Raw genomic sequence first — 15,385 nt, forward strand, 5'->3', positions numbered from 1 at the left:
TATTTTTTAAGAAAGAAAAAAAGGAATGACGTCCGTAGGACAACGATGAATACTGATGATTCATTGTTTTATATTATGCTGTGAGTATGTGATTAATTGGTGACTGATTGACTGAGCAAGTATTTTGGATGCATTAAGAAAACACCACACACATTCATTCCACTTCCATCTTCTCGCATCACCAGATCAGAGTTTGCAATCTCTTTGACAAGATAGGCATACAACTGACGTTCCAGCACAGTCTACCTAGCCTGGCTGACGCGCGACCCACGTGACTACACAGCAAGGCTGGTTTTATGCCGCCTTCATGTGATCGTCGGAACTAGGAAACTCCGAAGTTTCCGACTTGCTAACTGGTTGAACGCGGCACGTGTATAACTACAACCAGTTAGCAAGTTGGACATTTCAGAGTTTCTAGTTCTGACTAGTACTTGAACGCGTCATTAGCAAGACCACAGTCTACCCCAGTCTATCGACAGAATCCTGTGACAGGATCATCGTCTGCGCATCAGTGAGGGGATTCGATTAATGCCAAGGACGAACCGGGTTAGCGTTGACCGCATTCGTTTTGGAAACGTGCTGCCTCCCTGGCGTGAGCCAGGTGCCCCGTTTTGGCCGACGGTGAAATCGGCTCAAAACAAAAGTGATGTAGGTTAAGCACGCGTAATGAGTAAGATTCTGTTTTCACATGCAAAAGTGATTGCTTTTGATGAAAAGTATATCTGCACTCCCAATGAAAACTAGTTTGAAAATTAGAGAATATATTTAATGGAAACGAGATGTATGTTTCTGAACGATGCATCATGCTACCTTTGAAAACAACATATATGACCGAGGGGCGTAGACGGGCGCTCCTCCCTCACCGCTCTGCCCGTTCACGTCAGGCATGAACGGGCACATACTCCCTGTCGGTATTAGTCCGGTGCGGGTGCACTTAATCGAACTCCCTCAGGAACTAAGCGAAGTACATTTGACTCCGGCGAATCAGACCCGGAGTGTGAAAAACTGGGTGGGGGCAGAGATAGACCTTCGGGCAGACTGCACGGGTTGAGTGCGTATCCTAGGAACATGGCCGATGGTTATGTTGGTGCTTAACTAGATGAGACAGTCAAAACTGTTTTGTTACATGAGAAGGTACAAGAAAAAGGAGTTCAAACTTGGCAAGGTGGTTAGTTAGCTACCGACCGTCGATCGAGCAGAGGGGGTGTTGCTGGCTGGGGAAAAGGAAAACAACATGGCGGCCTTGGAGCTCGAATGGATCCCAGAGACACTGTACAACACTGCTATATCAGCAGTGGTGGACAATTACAGTCGATCGCGAAGAGATATTCGTTCCCTCCCTGAAAATATTCAATTTGATGTGTATTACAAGGTAAGTTGTAAGTCTAGTTTGCTAACTATACAATGTGATGTTCGCGAGGTGATTCGTTTTTGCTAGCCAATTACAGCTAACATTGCAAACTCTTTGCAAAGCAAATGAACTAATTAACTTGCTTGCTAGCTAGCTATCCTGCTTACAAGGTTAACAATAATATATAAATAATATATTCCATTTAGCAGACGCTTTTATCCAGAGCGACTTGCAGTCATGCATGTATACATTTTTTTTTTACATGTGGGTGGTCCCGGGAATCGAACCCACTATCCTGGTGTTGCAAGCACCAAAGCTGGGGAATACTGTTATCTTAAGGGGGGAGAAGAAAAATGAACATTTTAAAATTGAGGGTTCGTCATAATGTAAGTGTTTATTATTCATTATTTATTATGGTAAGCTGAAAAACAAGGAAAATGTAGTGTCCCCCCGCCTCGGCCAGAAACAACATTTGTAAACGAAATAACAGTTCTAAAGAACCACCAAAAGTGTTAATTTTTTGAATTTAAGAGTTAATGGAACGATTATGGTAGCATAATCAAATCAAACTTTATTCATTACATGTACCGAATACAACAGGTGTAGTAGACCTTACCGTGAAATGCTTACTTACAAGCCCTTAACCAACAATGCAGTTCAACAAAGAGTTAAGAAAATATTAACCAAATAAACTAAAGTAAACAATTATAAAAAAGTAACACAATAAAATAACAATAACGAGGCTATATACAGGGGGTACCGGTACCGAGGTACAGGTTAGTCGAGGTAATTTGTACATGTATGTAAGGGTAAAGTGACTACATAGATAATAGACAGCGGGTAGCAGCAGTGTAAAAACAAATGGAGGGGGGGTCAATGTAAATAGTCCAGGTGGCCATTTGATTAATTGTTCAGCAGTCTTATGGCTTGGGGGTAGAAGCTGTTAAGGAGCCTTTTGTTCGTAGACTTGGCGTTCCGGGTCTATGACTTGGGTGACTGGAGTCTTTGACAATTTTTTGGGCTTTCCTCTGACACCACCTAGTATATAGGTCCTGGATGGCAGGAAGAATAGTTGTTCTAATGAGGTTGGTTTATTACTGTACTGTACTCCCGTTACCTTGTTTATGCAATTAGTATCTTAAATTATTAGTTATCTGTTGCAGTTTCTTGTGGACTGCATATTACCTGATATAATTATAAATACATCATGAATGACAATTTACTCAGAGCCACATATTTTAGTTATTAAAAGTGAAGAATGATTGACCTACAATCAAGTCATTGACTTTTAATAACTAAAATATGTGGCTGTGAGTAAATTGTCATACATATGATGTATTTATAATTATAATCAGGTAATTTGCAGTTCACAAGAAACTGCAGGTTGAAATATAGAAACATGTTTATTAATGACAAATGTGAAACGTTACACACACACACACACACACAGCCCCTAGGGACCCAAAGTAATGAGTGGGTATGGCACTGCCTGATTCTGAGTGAATGACACAACAGGATCCAAACATATGACAACATCCATGCAAACAGGAAAATAACTCCCATCTAAAAGTTCTAGGGCTCGATTCAATCAGATTAGTGTTGGTCAACACCCGCGTAGCGGTTGTTTTGGCGGTGCCGGAGGTGGAACTGTGTTAGAGATGTCAAATTCACAAGCGGATCCTTGTGTTACCTTATCGCCTACACTGCCATTGAATGCAACGAAACCAGCCAACTTTATATCCAACAAATCCCATGCAGCCACGTTACAAACACTTGAATGCGTGATGTTCTATTGTAGGCTATAGGCCCTACTCCTGACTAGACTGATAGGCTTTAAATCCCCCCATCCAAATTAACATGAAAATTATGCAATAGCCTACACTTTCTATCGCCATTTTGAACTTCTAATGTGGTAGGGATAATAAAGACGGGAGTGGTTTGTGACACACAAACAACATTGGGTTAATGCTTGATCTGATTGAATCAAGCCCCTAATTTTAGAAATAAGATAAAAAGGTCTAGAGTACAGCAGAGTCTAATATGGAAACTAGTGATGCTTTGCCATTTCTCAAACCAATCAGGTTTTCTGCATGGGTGGAGTTGGCTGGCAGCAGACTGGGCTGTGGGTGAAGCAGGCCAGGTACTGGTGGCAGCAGACTTGGCACTGGAGGAAGTAGGTTGGACAGTAGTGGGAGAAGCCTGGGTGGGGCTGGCAGCAGAGAAATCCTCATCAGCAGTGGTGGTGCAGTCATCCAGAAGACTACCAACTGTGGGGTCCATTGCATAGTCCTCAAAATCAGTCTCCTCCAAGTCAGGGTCCATGTCCTGCATGGCTTTCCCAGTCTGCCCGAGCAGGTAGTCCACACCAATCAGCTCTCCTGAAAAATGACAAATACAACAGAATGCAAAACGAGACAAAAATTGATGAAAATGATTACTCACAATATCTTCATATCAATACACTGACACATAGTTTTGTTTCTGCCGTGTGTTAATGGATGTAATGATATTAGTTAAGAAATGACAGTGTGGAATGTACTGAGGTTAGAGGCTATAGCAGAGGAGAGTACTTAAGGCATCAGCATGCTTCAGTTCGGCTGGCGGGTAGCCGAACCGACCGAGGATGCTCGGATACTCCCTTAAAAGACGTTCGCTTGAAAAAGCGGTACTGTTTGTCCATTTTGAGATGCCGTAGCCAATATACACTTCCTCAAAATAGTCAGAATTAATCTAAGATAATTCAAGAAATATGTCATTAATTTTGACGTTTTTGCAGAGGAGACCTTAGTTGCGCAATTTTACATCTAACTAGGATGTTTGGTGCAGTATTTCTCAATGAAAAAATGAGCTTGAAAATGAGTCGTCTCTTGTTGAATGACAACAGACTTTACTGAAGAATCCCTACAGTTGACCAATCACCGACGAAAGGGCGTAGACTTTGGCTACCGACTTCGGCTTGCCTCAAGAAAAATGGTGTGCCCAAACAACCGTAAAAACCCTTACCGAAGTCCAAAATGAAAAAATAAATGTCACAAAATGTTGTAGTAATATATGCACAAAGTATTCAAATTGTTTCGGCTGGGAAGCATGCGGACACCTTTAAAGAGGCTCTAGCAGAGCTGTCAGTGCCCTGAGAGACAGCAGTGGTGGTCTTCACAGAGGCTGTAGCAGGGCTGGAGAGGGGCCGGGAGAAAGGGGAAAAGGTATAAGATTATTATAAAACCTCATATGAAAATTATTTGAGCGTAAACAGTATTAAAAACAAATATATGTAATCAAACATGCTCTTGACAGGTTAAGCTATAGCTGGGACAATAAACTGAGAGTGATCGACACCGACCATACCGATCACTTATCGCAGGCATTTGGTTGAAATCATTCATTACGATAAGTAGCCTATATTAGAGAAATGTGAAGTTTGAAATGAAATAAGTTTGCTAATATGGGTGGTTGTTAATGGGACAATTGATGGCTACAACCATTGAACTAGTAGTAATAGTTTAAAGGGTAGTAAAACAACAACTGTGCTGCAGGTTAATGTTATAAACGTATCGTTCTATTTATTGTTATCGCATCAATTCAGGCAATTTATCGCGATATGGATTTTTGTCCATATCGCCCAGCTCCAGGTTAAGCTACACTGAGTGTAGAAAACATTAAGAACACCTTCCTAATATTGAGTTGCACCCCCTTTTGCCCTCAGAACAGCCTCAATTCATCGGGGCATGGACTGCAAGGTGTCGAAGGTGTTCCACAGGGATGCTGGCCCATGTTTCCCACAGTCTTGTCAAGTTGGCTGCATGGCCTTTGGGTGATGGACCATTCTTGATACACACAGGAAACTAGTCCCGTGTAGCTCAGTTGGTAGAGCATGGCGTTTGCAACGCCAGGGTTGTGGGTTTGATTCCCAGTATGGGGCCAGTATGAGAAGAAAAAAAAAAATGTATGCGCTCACTAACTGTAAGTCGCTCTGGATAAGAGCGTCTGCTAATTGACTAAAATGTAAAAATGAAACTGTTGAGCATGAAAAACCCATCAGCGTTTTAGTTCTTGACAAACTCAAACCAGTGCGCCTGACACCTACTACCATACCCTGTTCAAAGGCACTTAAATATTTTGTCTTGCCCATTCACCCTCCTGAATGGCACGCATACACAAGCCATGTCTCAATTGTATCAAGTCTTAAAAATCCTTCTTTAACTGGTCTCCTCTCCTTCATCTACACTGATTGAAGTGGATTTAATAGGTGACATCAATAAGGGATCATAGCTTTCACCTGGATTCACCTGGTCAGTCTGTGTCATGGAAAGAGCAGGTGTTCCTAATGTTTTGTACACTCAGTGTATATCATTTTTACCCGAACAGGCTTCCTAGGCACGTCATGCTGAAATTATAAAGGAAATACCGATAAAAAAATAATAATGAATACTGACAATACAGGCATGTGAGATTTAAAACATGACACAATTGTTTTGATGAATGTTAGTTCTAGGTATTAGTTCTAAAATGACCACCGTACAGCGGTTCAGGGATTGGGGCACTTGTAGATGCTGTGTATGGGTGGGGGCACTCAGAGGCCAGAGGAAGGGTGGGGGCACTCACAGAGGCTGTAGACATCTTGGCCGGGCTACAGACATCTTGTGTCTGTAAAACAATATGTAGTTACATTAAGGTTATGGAAGGTTATACTGTTGTAAAAACCGATCAATACAAACCAAGCATTTGACAGGTTAGCTTGTATTTTTTTTTACATAAAAAAGGTTTGGTCTTGCTGCAGACACATGAGAGCCCCCAAACCTTTGCTTACTGAACTGCAAAAGAGAGAGAAAAACCTAATGGTCACAATGAACAGAGGAGGAAACCAAGTCACCTGTCAAAAGGATTATCTGAATCAATGTTCTGTCATGGCAGCAGAGCCATAGTAGTTGTGAAAAAATAATATGACAAAAAATGTAATATTTACCATTGATAACAAGTTCAATGTGGTCCTCAATGGAGGAGTCTTAACAGCAGATCCAGACGCTGGCGGCGCGGTAGGTGTTGGCCCAGCAGGTCCACTGGAGAGACCTGCTTAAAATATAGGGGGGGACAATACTAGAGTATGGTACCTCATTTCAGTAAATCAGAAAAGAGAATACATGTTGTTTTAGCCTGTAAGCGTTATTGAAGCAAGTCCCCGCAGCAATGTTCCAACATCTAGTGGAAAGCCTTCCCAGAAGAGTGGAGGCTGTTATAGCAGCAAAGAGGGGACCAACTCCATATTAATGCCCATGAATTTGGAATGAGATTTTCGACGAGCAGGTGTCCACATACTTTTGGTCATGTAGTGTAATACATTATGTTTTCTAGATGAACACGTCATAGGCCTATGCATGTTTTGCCATGAACTCTTGTCATGATACATACCTTCTGAAAGAGGTCATACCACCTTTTCTGCCTTGGAGCTGGCCTGTTGCCCCATTGGCAGGCCAAAGCCCTGTGGTGGCAAATGTCCGCAAGCAGGACACCCACTTACTTATAGGGCTTATGGGTCTTTTTAGACATCTGAAACCAACAGGATGAATGTATAACACTTCCACAAGAACAATTAGCAATACATGGCAAACCTAATGTAAACTAGGCTAATGCAGTCAGCCTAAAAGAATACACTGTTATTGGGAAATTAGTCTGTATTCAAGCAAGTAGGCTCATCATTGCAAATTTGTCAACAGGCTATGTAAGCTAGGCTTAGCAGACCAGTTATTTTACCTATGAAAACGAATGCTAGAGCTACTGTAATGTTACTGTACCGTTACCATGCTAGCTAGCTTGCCAGGCTGCTAAGCTAAACACTTTCACAGGGTGGTGAAAGTGCACTGTGATCTTGATGCTCCTTTACAATAAATATTAAAGGTCTTATTCTGATGACATGATGATCGATACTTGACTGCCGTTTGACAAATAACTAAAAATCTCGTTCTTATCCATAATAATCTCATGTAGACTAGCCTACCCACACTGTATCTGCGAGCTGTTGGCTGGAGCGCACGTGCTCAGAAACAGAGTCGGCACATTTTCTATTTAGCGCAACCATTTTTGTGACAAAACTATCGATAGATTTGAAAATGCATTGGAAACACACTGGAAAGAGTACATTTTGTGTACACTACGTCGTCACACACTAGTTTCTATCCGCAACAAGTCCGTTTGGTGGAAACGCCACTGGTGGGAAAATGCACACATTTTCTTTATGCAGATTTTAGAATATTTGCATGAAAATCTGTCACCAATTGGATGGAACCCTAGCTTCTGTCACTCCTGCCCCTTTTGCTTTCCTAACTTCCTGTCTTCGTTCTTCCCCAGCTGTACCAGCAGGGTCGGCTCTGCCAGCTGGGAGGGGAGTTCTGTGAGCTGGAGGTGTTTGCCAAAGTTCTAAGGGCATCTGACAAAAGGTAATTTGCACCCCAGTATCTCTATTTGCACATCATCTTTTGCACATCTATCATTCCAGTGTTAATACGAAATTGTAACTATTTTGTACTATGGCCTATTTATTGCCTTACCTCTAACTTACTACATTCACACACACTGTATATATATTTTCTGTTGTATTTTTGACTTTATGTTTTGCTTACCCCATATGTAACTCTGTGTTGTTTTTATCGCACTGCTTTGCTTTATCTTGGCCAGGTCGCAGTTGTAAATGAGAACTTGTTCTCAACTGGCTTACCTGGTTAAATAAAGGTTAAATAAAAAATTAAATCTTGGCTCATTCTGTATGGTAATCTGACTTCATAATCATGTGAAACAAAAGGGATCTGACGAGCCTTGAGCCAACTTTGAATGTCCTTGTCACACATTTTGACAGATAAGCCTTTATGCTGCTGTTCTCATGTACGTTTGTATCACGTCGTCTTTGTGTGCCTGCAGACACCTCCTGCACCACTGCTTCCAGGCCCTGATGGATCATGGGGTGAAAGTGGCTTCTGTCCTGGCCAACTCCTTCAGCCGCCGCTGCTCCTACATCGCAGAGTCTGATGCCCATGTGAAAGAGAAGGCCATTCAGTTTGGCTTTGTTTTAGGTAGGCACCCGCACCCATCAACTTTCCTCACCTTTCTTCACCATTTCTGTCTGGTTGTACTAATGTTGGCCCTGTCCTGTAGGTGGCTTTCTGTCTGACGCAGGCTGGTATGGTGATGCAGAGAAGGTGTTTCTGTCGTGTCTGCAGCTGTGCACACTGCATGACGAGGTTCTGCACTGGTACCGTGCTGTGGAGTGCTGTGTCAGGTCAGTGGGTCACAGAGAGTTAGTATATTCGGCTCCAATTCTAGTTTTATGGCTTGATACTCTGTCTGTATTTGTCCACAAAAGCTTACCAGACTCACTAATTTCTCTTAGGTTGCTTCATGTCAGGAATGGCAACTGCAAGTACCACCTTGGTGAAGAGACTGTCAAGTTGGCCCAGTTGTACATGGACAAATTGGCCAAACATGGTCATCAGGCCAACAAAGCTGCACTCTATGGAGAGCTGTGTGCTCTGCTCTTTGCTAAGAGCCACTATGATGAGGTATGTTGCCTGGTAAAGATATTTCAGTTGGTTCTGTTAGATTTGTTTGGTGTTCTGGTTTTTCATATAGATCTCATGTCTTTTGCAGGCCTACAGGTGGTGCATCGAGGCAATGAAAGAGATCACAGTGGGTTTGCCTGTTAAAGTCGTGGTAGATGTTCTAAGGCAGGCCTCCAAGGTACGAGTGTTCCCTTTTCCTGTGTTATAGACTATAGACATGTCTATGAATGTATAAACAAATACTTTTTGAGATGTCCCCATACTGTTCCCCCTATTGTCACATGAGTCACTGTAGGACCGTGTTAGTCATAGATGCTGCTTCGGACTGTAGTTAGTAGGGATGTAACGATTCACCGATACGCATTGGTCCCAGATACAAGTGCATTGGTCCCAGATACAAGTGCATTGGTCCCAGATACAAGTGCATACATCTGGGGACCCCAAACCAATCCAAATGTAGCATACATTGGTCAGAAAATCAATTCAAATGTTAGAAGTGTTTTTTTTGCTGGTTCACTAACATTTATTACATTAATTCTACCTTCAGAAAAATACAGTGCTTTCAGAAAGTATCCACATCCCTTGACTTTTTCCACATTTTGTTGTTACAAACTGAATTTAAAATTGATTAAATATAGATTTTTTGTCACTGGCATACACACAATACCCCATAATGTCAAAGTGGAATTATGTTTTGAGACATTTTTACGAATTAATTAATAATGAATAGCTGAAATGTCTTGAGTCAGTAAGTATTCAACCCCTTTCTTATGGCAAGCCAAAGTAAGTTCAGGAGTACATTTTTTTATTAATAAGTCACATAATAGGTTTCATGAACTCACTCTGTGTGCAATAATTGTGGTTAACATGGTTTTTGAATGACTACCTCATCTCTGTACCCCACACATACAATTATCTGTAAGGTCCCTCAGTCGAGCAGTGCATTTCAAACACATTCAACCACAAAGACCAGGGAGGTTTTCCAATGCCTCTCAAAGAACGGCACCTATTGGTAGAAGTTTAAAAAAAAAAAGAAAAAAAAAGCAGACATTGACTATCCCTTTGAGCATGGTGAAATTATTCATTACACTTTGGATGGTGTATCAATACACCCAGTCACTACAAAGATACAGGTGTCCTTCCTAACTCAGTTGCCAGATAGGAAGAAAACCGCTTAGGGATTTCACCATTAGGCCAATGGTGACTTTAAAACAGTTACAGAATTGAATGGTTGTGATAGGAGAACTGAGGATGGATCAACAACATTGTAGTTACTCCACAATACTAACCTAAATGACAGAGTGAAAAGAAGGAAGTCTGTACAGAATAAAAAATATTCCAAAACATGCATCCTGTTTGCAACAAGGCACTAAAGTAATACTGCAAATGTGCACAAATTTGTCCTGAATACAAAGTATTATGTTTTTTGGGCAAATCCAATACAACACATTACTGAGTACCGCTCTCCATATTTTCAAGCATAGTGGTGGCTGCATCATGTTATGGGTATGCTTATCGTTAAGGACTAGGGAGGTTTCCAGGATAAAAAAGAAACAGACTAGAGCTAAGCACAGGCAAAATCCTAGAGGAAAACCTGGTTCATTCTGCTTTCCACCAGACACTGGGAGATTAATTCACCTTTCAGCAGGACAATAACCTAAGACGCAAGGCCAAATCTACAATGGAGTTAGTTATCAAGAAGAAAATTAATATTCCGGAGTGGCCAAGTTATAGTTTTGATATAAATCTACTTGAAAATGGTTGTCTAGCAATGATCAACAACCAATTTGACAGAGCTTGAGAAATTTTGAAAATAATAATGGGCAAATGTTGCACAATCCATGTTTGGAAAGCTCCTTAGAGGCTTACCCAGAAAGACTTGCAGCTGTAATCACTGATAAAGGTGCTTCTCCAAAGTATTAACTCGGGCGTGAATACTTATGTAAATGAGATATTTCTGTATTTCATTTTCAATAAATTTGCAAAGATTTCTAGAAACATGTTTTCACTTTGTCATTATGGGGTATTGTGTGTAGATGGGTGAGAATATATTTAATCAATTTTGAATTCAGGCTGTAACACAACAAAGTGGAATAAGTCAAGTGTTATGAATGCTTTCTAAAAGGCACTGTACCTACATATTTTGTGGCAACCGATGCGTCCTCTCATTCAGTGTCGAAATGCATGTAACTGTGTTGACAGTCATTGATCTGTAAGTCATTTTGCATGCAGAACAACCCCAGGCAATATCAGTAGCCTAGTCAAACTGCGCACTGTGCCCAGCTTGGCGTGCTGACCAACGCGAGGTAGGCGACCTGATCTTGCACATCTGCGCAGCACCTTCAGCATTCAAATGCTAAAATGGCTTGCGTGATATTAGGCTTTAATCTACACACATTACCCCATAATGACAAAGCCAAAACAGGTTTTTAGAAATTTTTGCAAATGTATTAAAGATTTTAAAAAACGGTACCTTATTTACATAAGTATTCAGACCCTTAACTGTGAGACTTGAAATTGAGCTCAAGTGCATCCTGTTTACATTGATCACCCTGGAGATGTTTCTACAACTTGATTGGAGTCCACCTTTGGTAAATTCTATTGATTGGACATGATTTGGAAAGGCACACACCTGTCTATATAAGGTCCCACAGTTGACAGTGCATGTCAGAGCAAAAACCAAACCATGAGGTCGACGGAATTGTCCGTAGAGCTCAAAGACAGGTTTGTGTCGAGGCACAGATCTGGGGAAGGGTACCAAAAAATGTCTGCAGCATTGAAGATCCCCAAGAACACAGTGGCCTCCATCATTCTTAAATGGAAGAAGTTTGGAACCACCAAGACTCTTCCTAGAGCTGGCCGCCCGGCCAAACTGAGCAATCGGGGGAGAAGGGCCTTGGTCAGGGAGGTGACCAAGAACCTGATGGTCAGAGCTCCAGAGTTCCTCTGTGGGGATGGGAGAACCTTTCCAGAAAGACAACCATCTCTGCAGCACTCCACCAATCAGGCCTTTATGGTAGAGTGGCCAGACAGAAGCCACTCCTCAGTAAAAGGCACATGACAGCCCACTTGGAGTTAGCCAAAAGGCACCTAAATGACTTTGACCATGAGAAACAAGATTCTCTGGTCTGATGAAACCAAGATTGAACTCTTTGGCCTGAATCCCAAGCGTCACTTCTGGAGGAAACCAGGCACCGCTCATCACCTGGCCAATACCATCTCTAATTAAACCGAATCGCACCCAATCATTTCAAACTAAAATGTATCGTATTGGAGCCCATGTACAGTATCTAGATATGTATTGAATCGTCTTTAAAGGGAAATATGCACATCCCTAGTAGTTGGCACTTAGTGTGGTTTCATGCCTTTATGTGTTTGGACCAACAGGCCTGTGTGGTAAAGAGGGAGTTCAGGAAGGCAGAGCAGCTGATAAAGCATGCTGTTTTCCTGGCACGGTAAGTTAGGTTCACCACACTTTTTGTTTGTGTGTTGTAGTCCATGTCTCTGTCTCCTTCAGTAATGTCTGTTTCCTTATTGTTTCTGCAGTGAACATTTTGGACACAAGCATCCCAAATATTCAGACACTCTCCTTGATTATGGGTTTTATTTGCTGAATGTGGATAACATCTGCCAATCAGTTGCAATATACCAGGTAGGTGAGAGAGTTAGTCTGAGATGTAGATAGACAGCAGAGGAAAGGTGTATCAGATGTATGATATTGAAACTCTGTTAATATTCCAGACGGCTCTAGATATCCGGCAGTCGGTTTTCGGGGGAAAGAATATCCATGTGGCAACAGCACATGAGGACCTGGCATACTCCTCATATGTCCATCTGTACAGCTCTGGCAAATTTGACAACGCACTGTGAGTAATCGTTTTGTCACCCCTAACGATCTCTTATGACCTTAAAAATAAACTCTTAAGGCAGTGGTTCCCAACCAGGGGTACTAGGACCCCTGGGGGTACTTGGCCTATACACAGGGGGTACTTGAGAAGACTCATGAGACCATAGGCTTACTGGTAAAATGCACATGAGGGGGTACTCCAGGCAGAGCAACATTTTGTTGGTGGTACAGTAACCGAAAAAGGTTGGGAACCACTGCTGTAAGGTACTTGGTTTCCATTCATGTTATGTTTGTGCTTTTAGTCTCACTTGTGTTTTGACCTCTGAAGTTCATGCAGGCCACTTGCAGTGTCCCTTCCAAAAGTGATGTTCCTGCCTTATTTTCTTTCCTAGGAAATGTTTGTGCTTTAGCTACTGATGTAACTGTGTCACTGAGTTAAATCTGTTTCTCTGCTGTGCCCCCTGGGTATGTTGTGTACAGATTCCACGCAGAGAGGGCCATAGACATAATCACTCACATTCTCCCGGAGGATCATCTGCTGCTGGCCTCCTCCAAAAGAGTCAAGGGTAAAACGGCTTTCACAACTATCTGTTTACTCCTGTCCCAAGGTGTCCATGATGGGCACAATGATGTCTGTGATTCTCAACGATATCAAACATTTTCCACTGCTGCCAAGTCAATTACTGTAGAGGAGTTGTTTTATCTTGGAGGTGAATAGAGGTCTGTGTTACTTGGATTAGATCAGTTGATACCTTTTCATCTTTCATTTCCTAACTAACTTGATGTTCAGGTGTACGTCTATGACTCTCTGTACTTCTTCTGACTATTCTGTGCTGCTCCCTCAGCTCTGATCCTGGAGGAGATTGCTATTGACTGCCACAACAAGGAAACAGAGGAGAGGCTGCTCCAGGATGCCCATGACCTCCACCTCTCCTCCCTCCAGCTGGCCAAGAAAGCCTTCGGGGAGTTTAATGTTCAGACAGCGAAACACTATGGCAACCTGGGCCGCCTCTACCAATCCATGAGGAAGTTCAAGGTCAGAATCAGATCATCCCTCCCTTCCAACCCCTGAGACAAGTGTCTGTAGATTTCATGCAGAGGGTGACCTGTGACACACTTTCATCATAAACTGCCATCCAAATGTTCTCCACAGTGTTTACGAACCCTGTGACACACTTTTGGAGCAGGAATTGAATCTGCTCTCTAAGGAGGCTTAAATGTCACAGAGGCTCTGGGGTTTAATGGTAGCTGAAAAGCCTTATACAGACCCCAAGGCTGTGGATGACAGGGAGGTCTCACCTGTTTTTGTTTTTCAGGAGGCAGAGGAGATGCACATCAAGGCCATCCAGATCAAGGAGCAGCTTCTGGGTCAGGAGGACTATGAGGTGGCTCTGTCTGTGGGCCACCTGGCCTCTCTCTACAACTACGACATGAACCAGTATGAAGATGCTGAGAGGCTCTACCTGCGCTCCATCGCTATCGGTCAGTCACTAGGCTAGATGGGGTCTATTTTACCATTGTACTCTTCTTTTGTAATCTATTCTTCCTCATCCTCCTATTCTATATTCTTACCAGTGTGTGTTTTCCCCGTGCAGGTAAGAAGCTGTTTGGCGAGGGCTACAGTGGACTGGAATACGACTACAGGGGCCTAATTAAACTGTACAACTCTGTCGGGAACTATGAGAAAGTCTTTGAGTACCACAATATTTTATCCAATTGGAACCGGCTGAGGGACCGGCAGTTTGCTGTGGCTGATGCCCTGGAGGACGTCAACACCAGCCCCCAGGCCACAGAGGAGGTGGTGCAGTCCTTCCTACTGTCACAGAACCATGGGGCCGGCCCACCTGCTTAGGCTCCCTACACAGACACATGCACACACATGCCCACACGCAGATAGAAACGCTAAGGTGTTCACAGCTCACTTAAATCTATTGAACACACCCTCTCTCCACAGCAAGTTACAGGGTTGGCCTTGCAATGGGACACCTGGCTTAAGGGAAATGCACTATGGCCTGTGGAATGAATCTGATCCAGTCTTTTTGTCATTCTCCTGTGATCAACCCGGCATAGAACATTTGATGGAAGGAATCACTTGCCATGCACTTTGCATTACCTAACACCGCTTTCATCACCTTCAGTCTTCTGTAAGAGGAATTGAGACAAGGGGGGAAAAGAGAACAATGAATACATAGTGTTTCCTAACTATAGAATAGTACATGGTTTTGTTTTCTGCTTCATTTTTGGTCAGACCTTGCCCTTTATTGACCACTGATGTCCCCTGTATGCATGGATTCAGCACCTCTTGGCTTTTTGCTTTGGTCAATTATAAAGAGCCAGAGTTACTTTTTCTGGGTGCAATCCTTCTGTTATTGTTCTAATGTCATGAGGGAGTTTACAACAGCTTTCATCCATGGACCAAATCTTCTGTTCTGTTTCTTTTTGTAACACCTGTTTCTGCCTCACTCTAAAGATGGTGCAGTCTTCATGCATGCGCTTAAAGGTTGTCTGTGATTTGATTAATTTGAAATGCACAAGCATGTGTATTGAATTGGACCACAATTGTGCTCAATAGAGTCGTCGTTGGACCACTGACTTATGGTATATTTGAAAGTGTACGTTAGAGTACCTTTTGAGGAATTT

The 15,385-nt window shown here is 42.4% G+C and overlaps 1 protein-coding gene across 1 annotated transcript; it reads left to right on the top strand.

The window, feature by feature from the left end:
• Positions 1-963: 963 nt before the first annotated feature.
• On the top strand, positions 964-14,918 carry LOC121579898 (amyloid protein-binding protein 2). Its single transcript, XM_041894864.2, has 13 exons — positions 964-1,372; positions 7,694-7,782; positions 8,261-8,412; positions 8,495-8,618; positions 8,730-8,898; positions 8,987-9,076; positions 12,286-12,353; positions 12,445-12,550; positions 12,640-12,764; positions 13,226-13,311; positions 13,591-13,781; positions 14,062-14,227; positions 14,341-14,918. Exons 1-13 carry the CDS (start codon positions 1,235-1,237, stop codon positions 14,595-14,597), a joined length of 1,761 nt encoding a protein of 586 aa, XP_041750798.1. The 5' UTR covers positions 964-1,234; the 3' UTR covers positions 14,598-14,918.
• The last annotated feature ends 467 nt before the right edge of the window (positions 14,919-15,385 follow it).

This window comes from Coregonus clupeaformis, chromosome 13 (genome assembly GCF_020615455.1).
Source record: "Coregonus clupeaformis isolate EN_2021a chromosome 13, ASM2061545v1, whole genome shotgun sequence".
In the NCBI taxonomy this organism is placed as follows: Eukaryota; Metazoa; Chordata; class Actinopteri; order Salmoniformes; family Salmonidae; genus Coregonus; species Coregonus clupeaformis.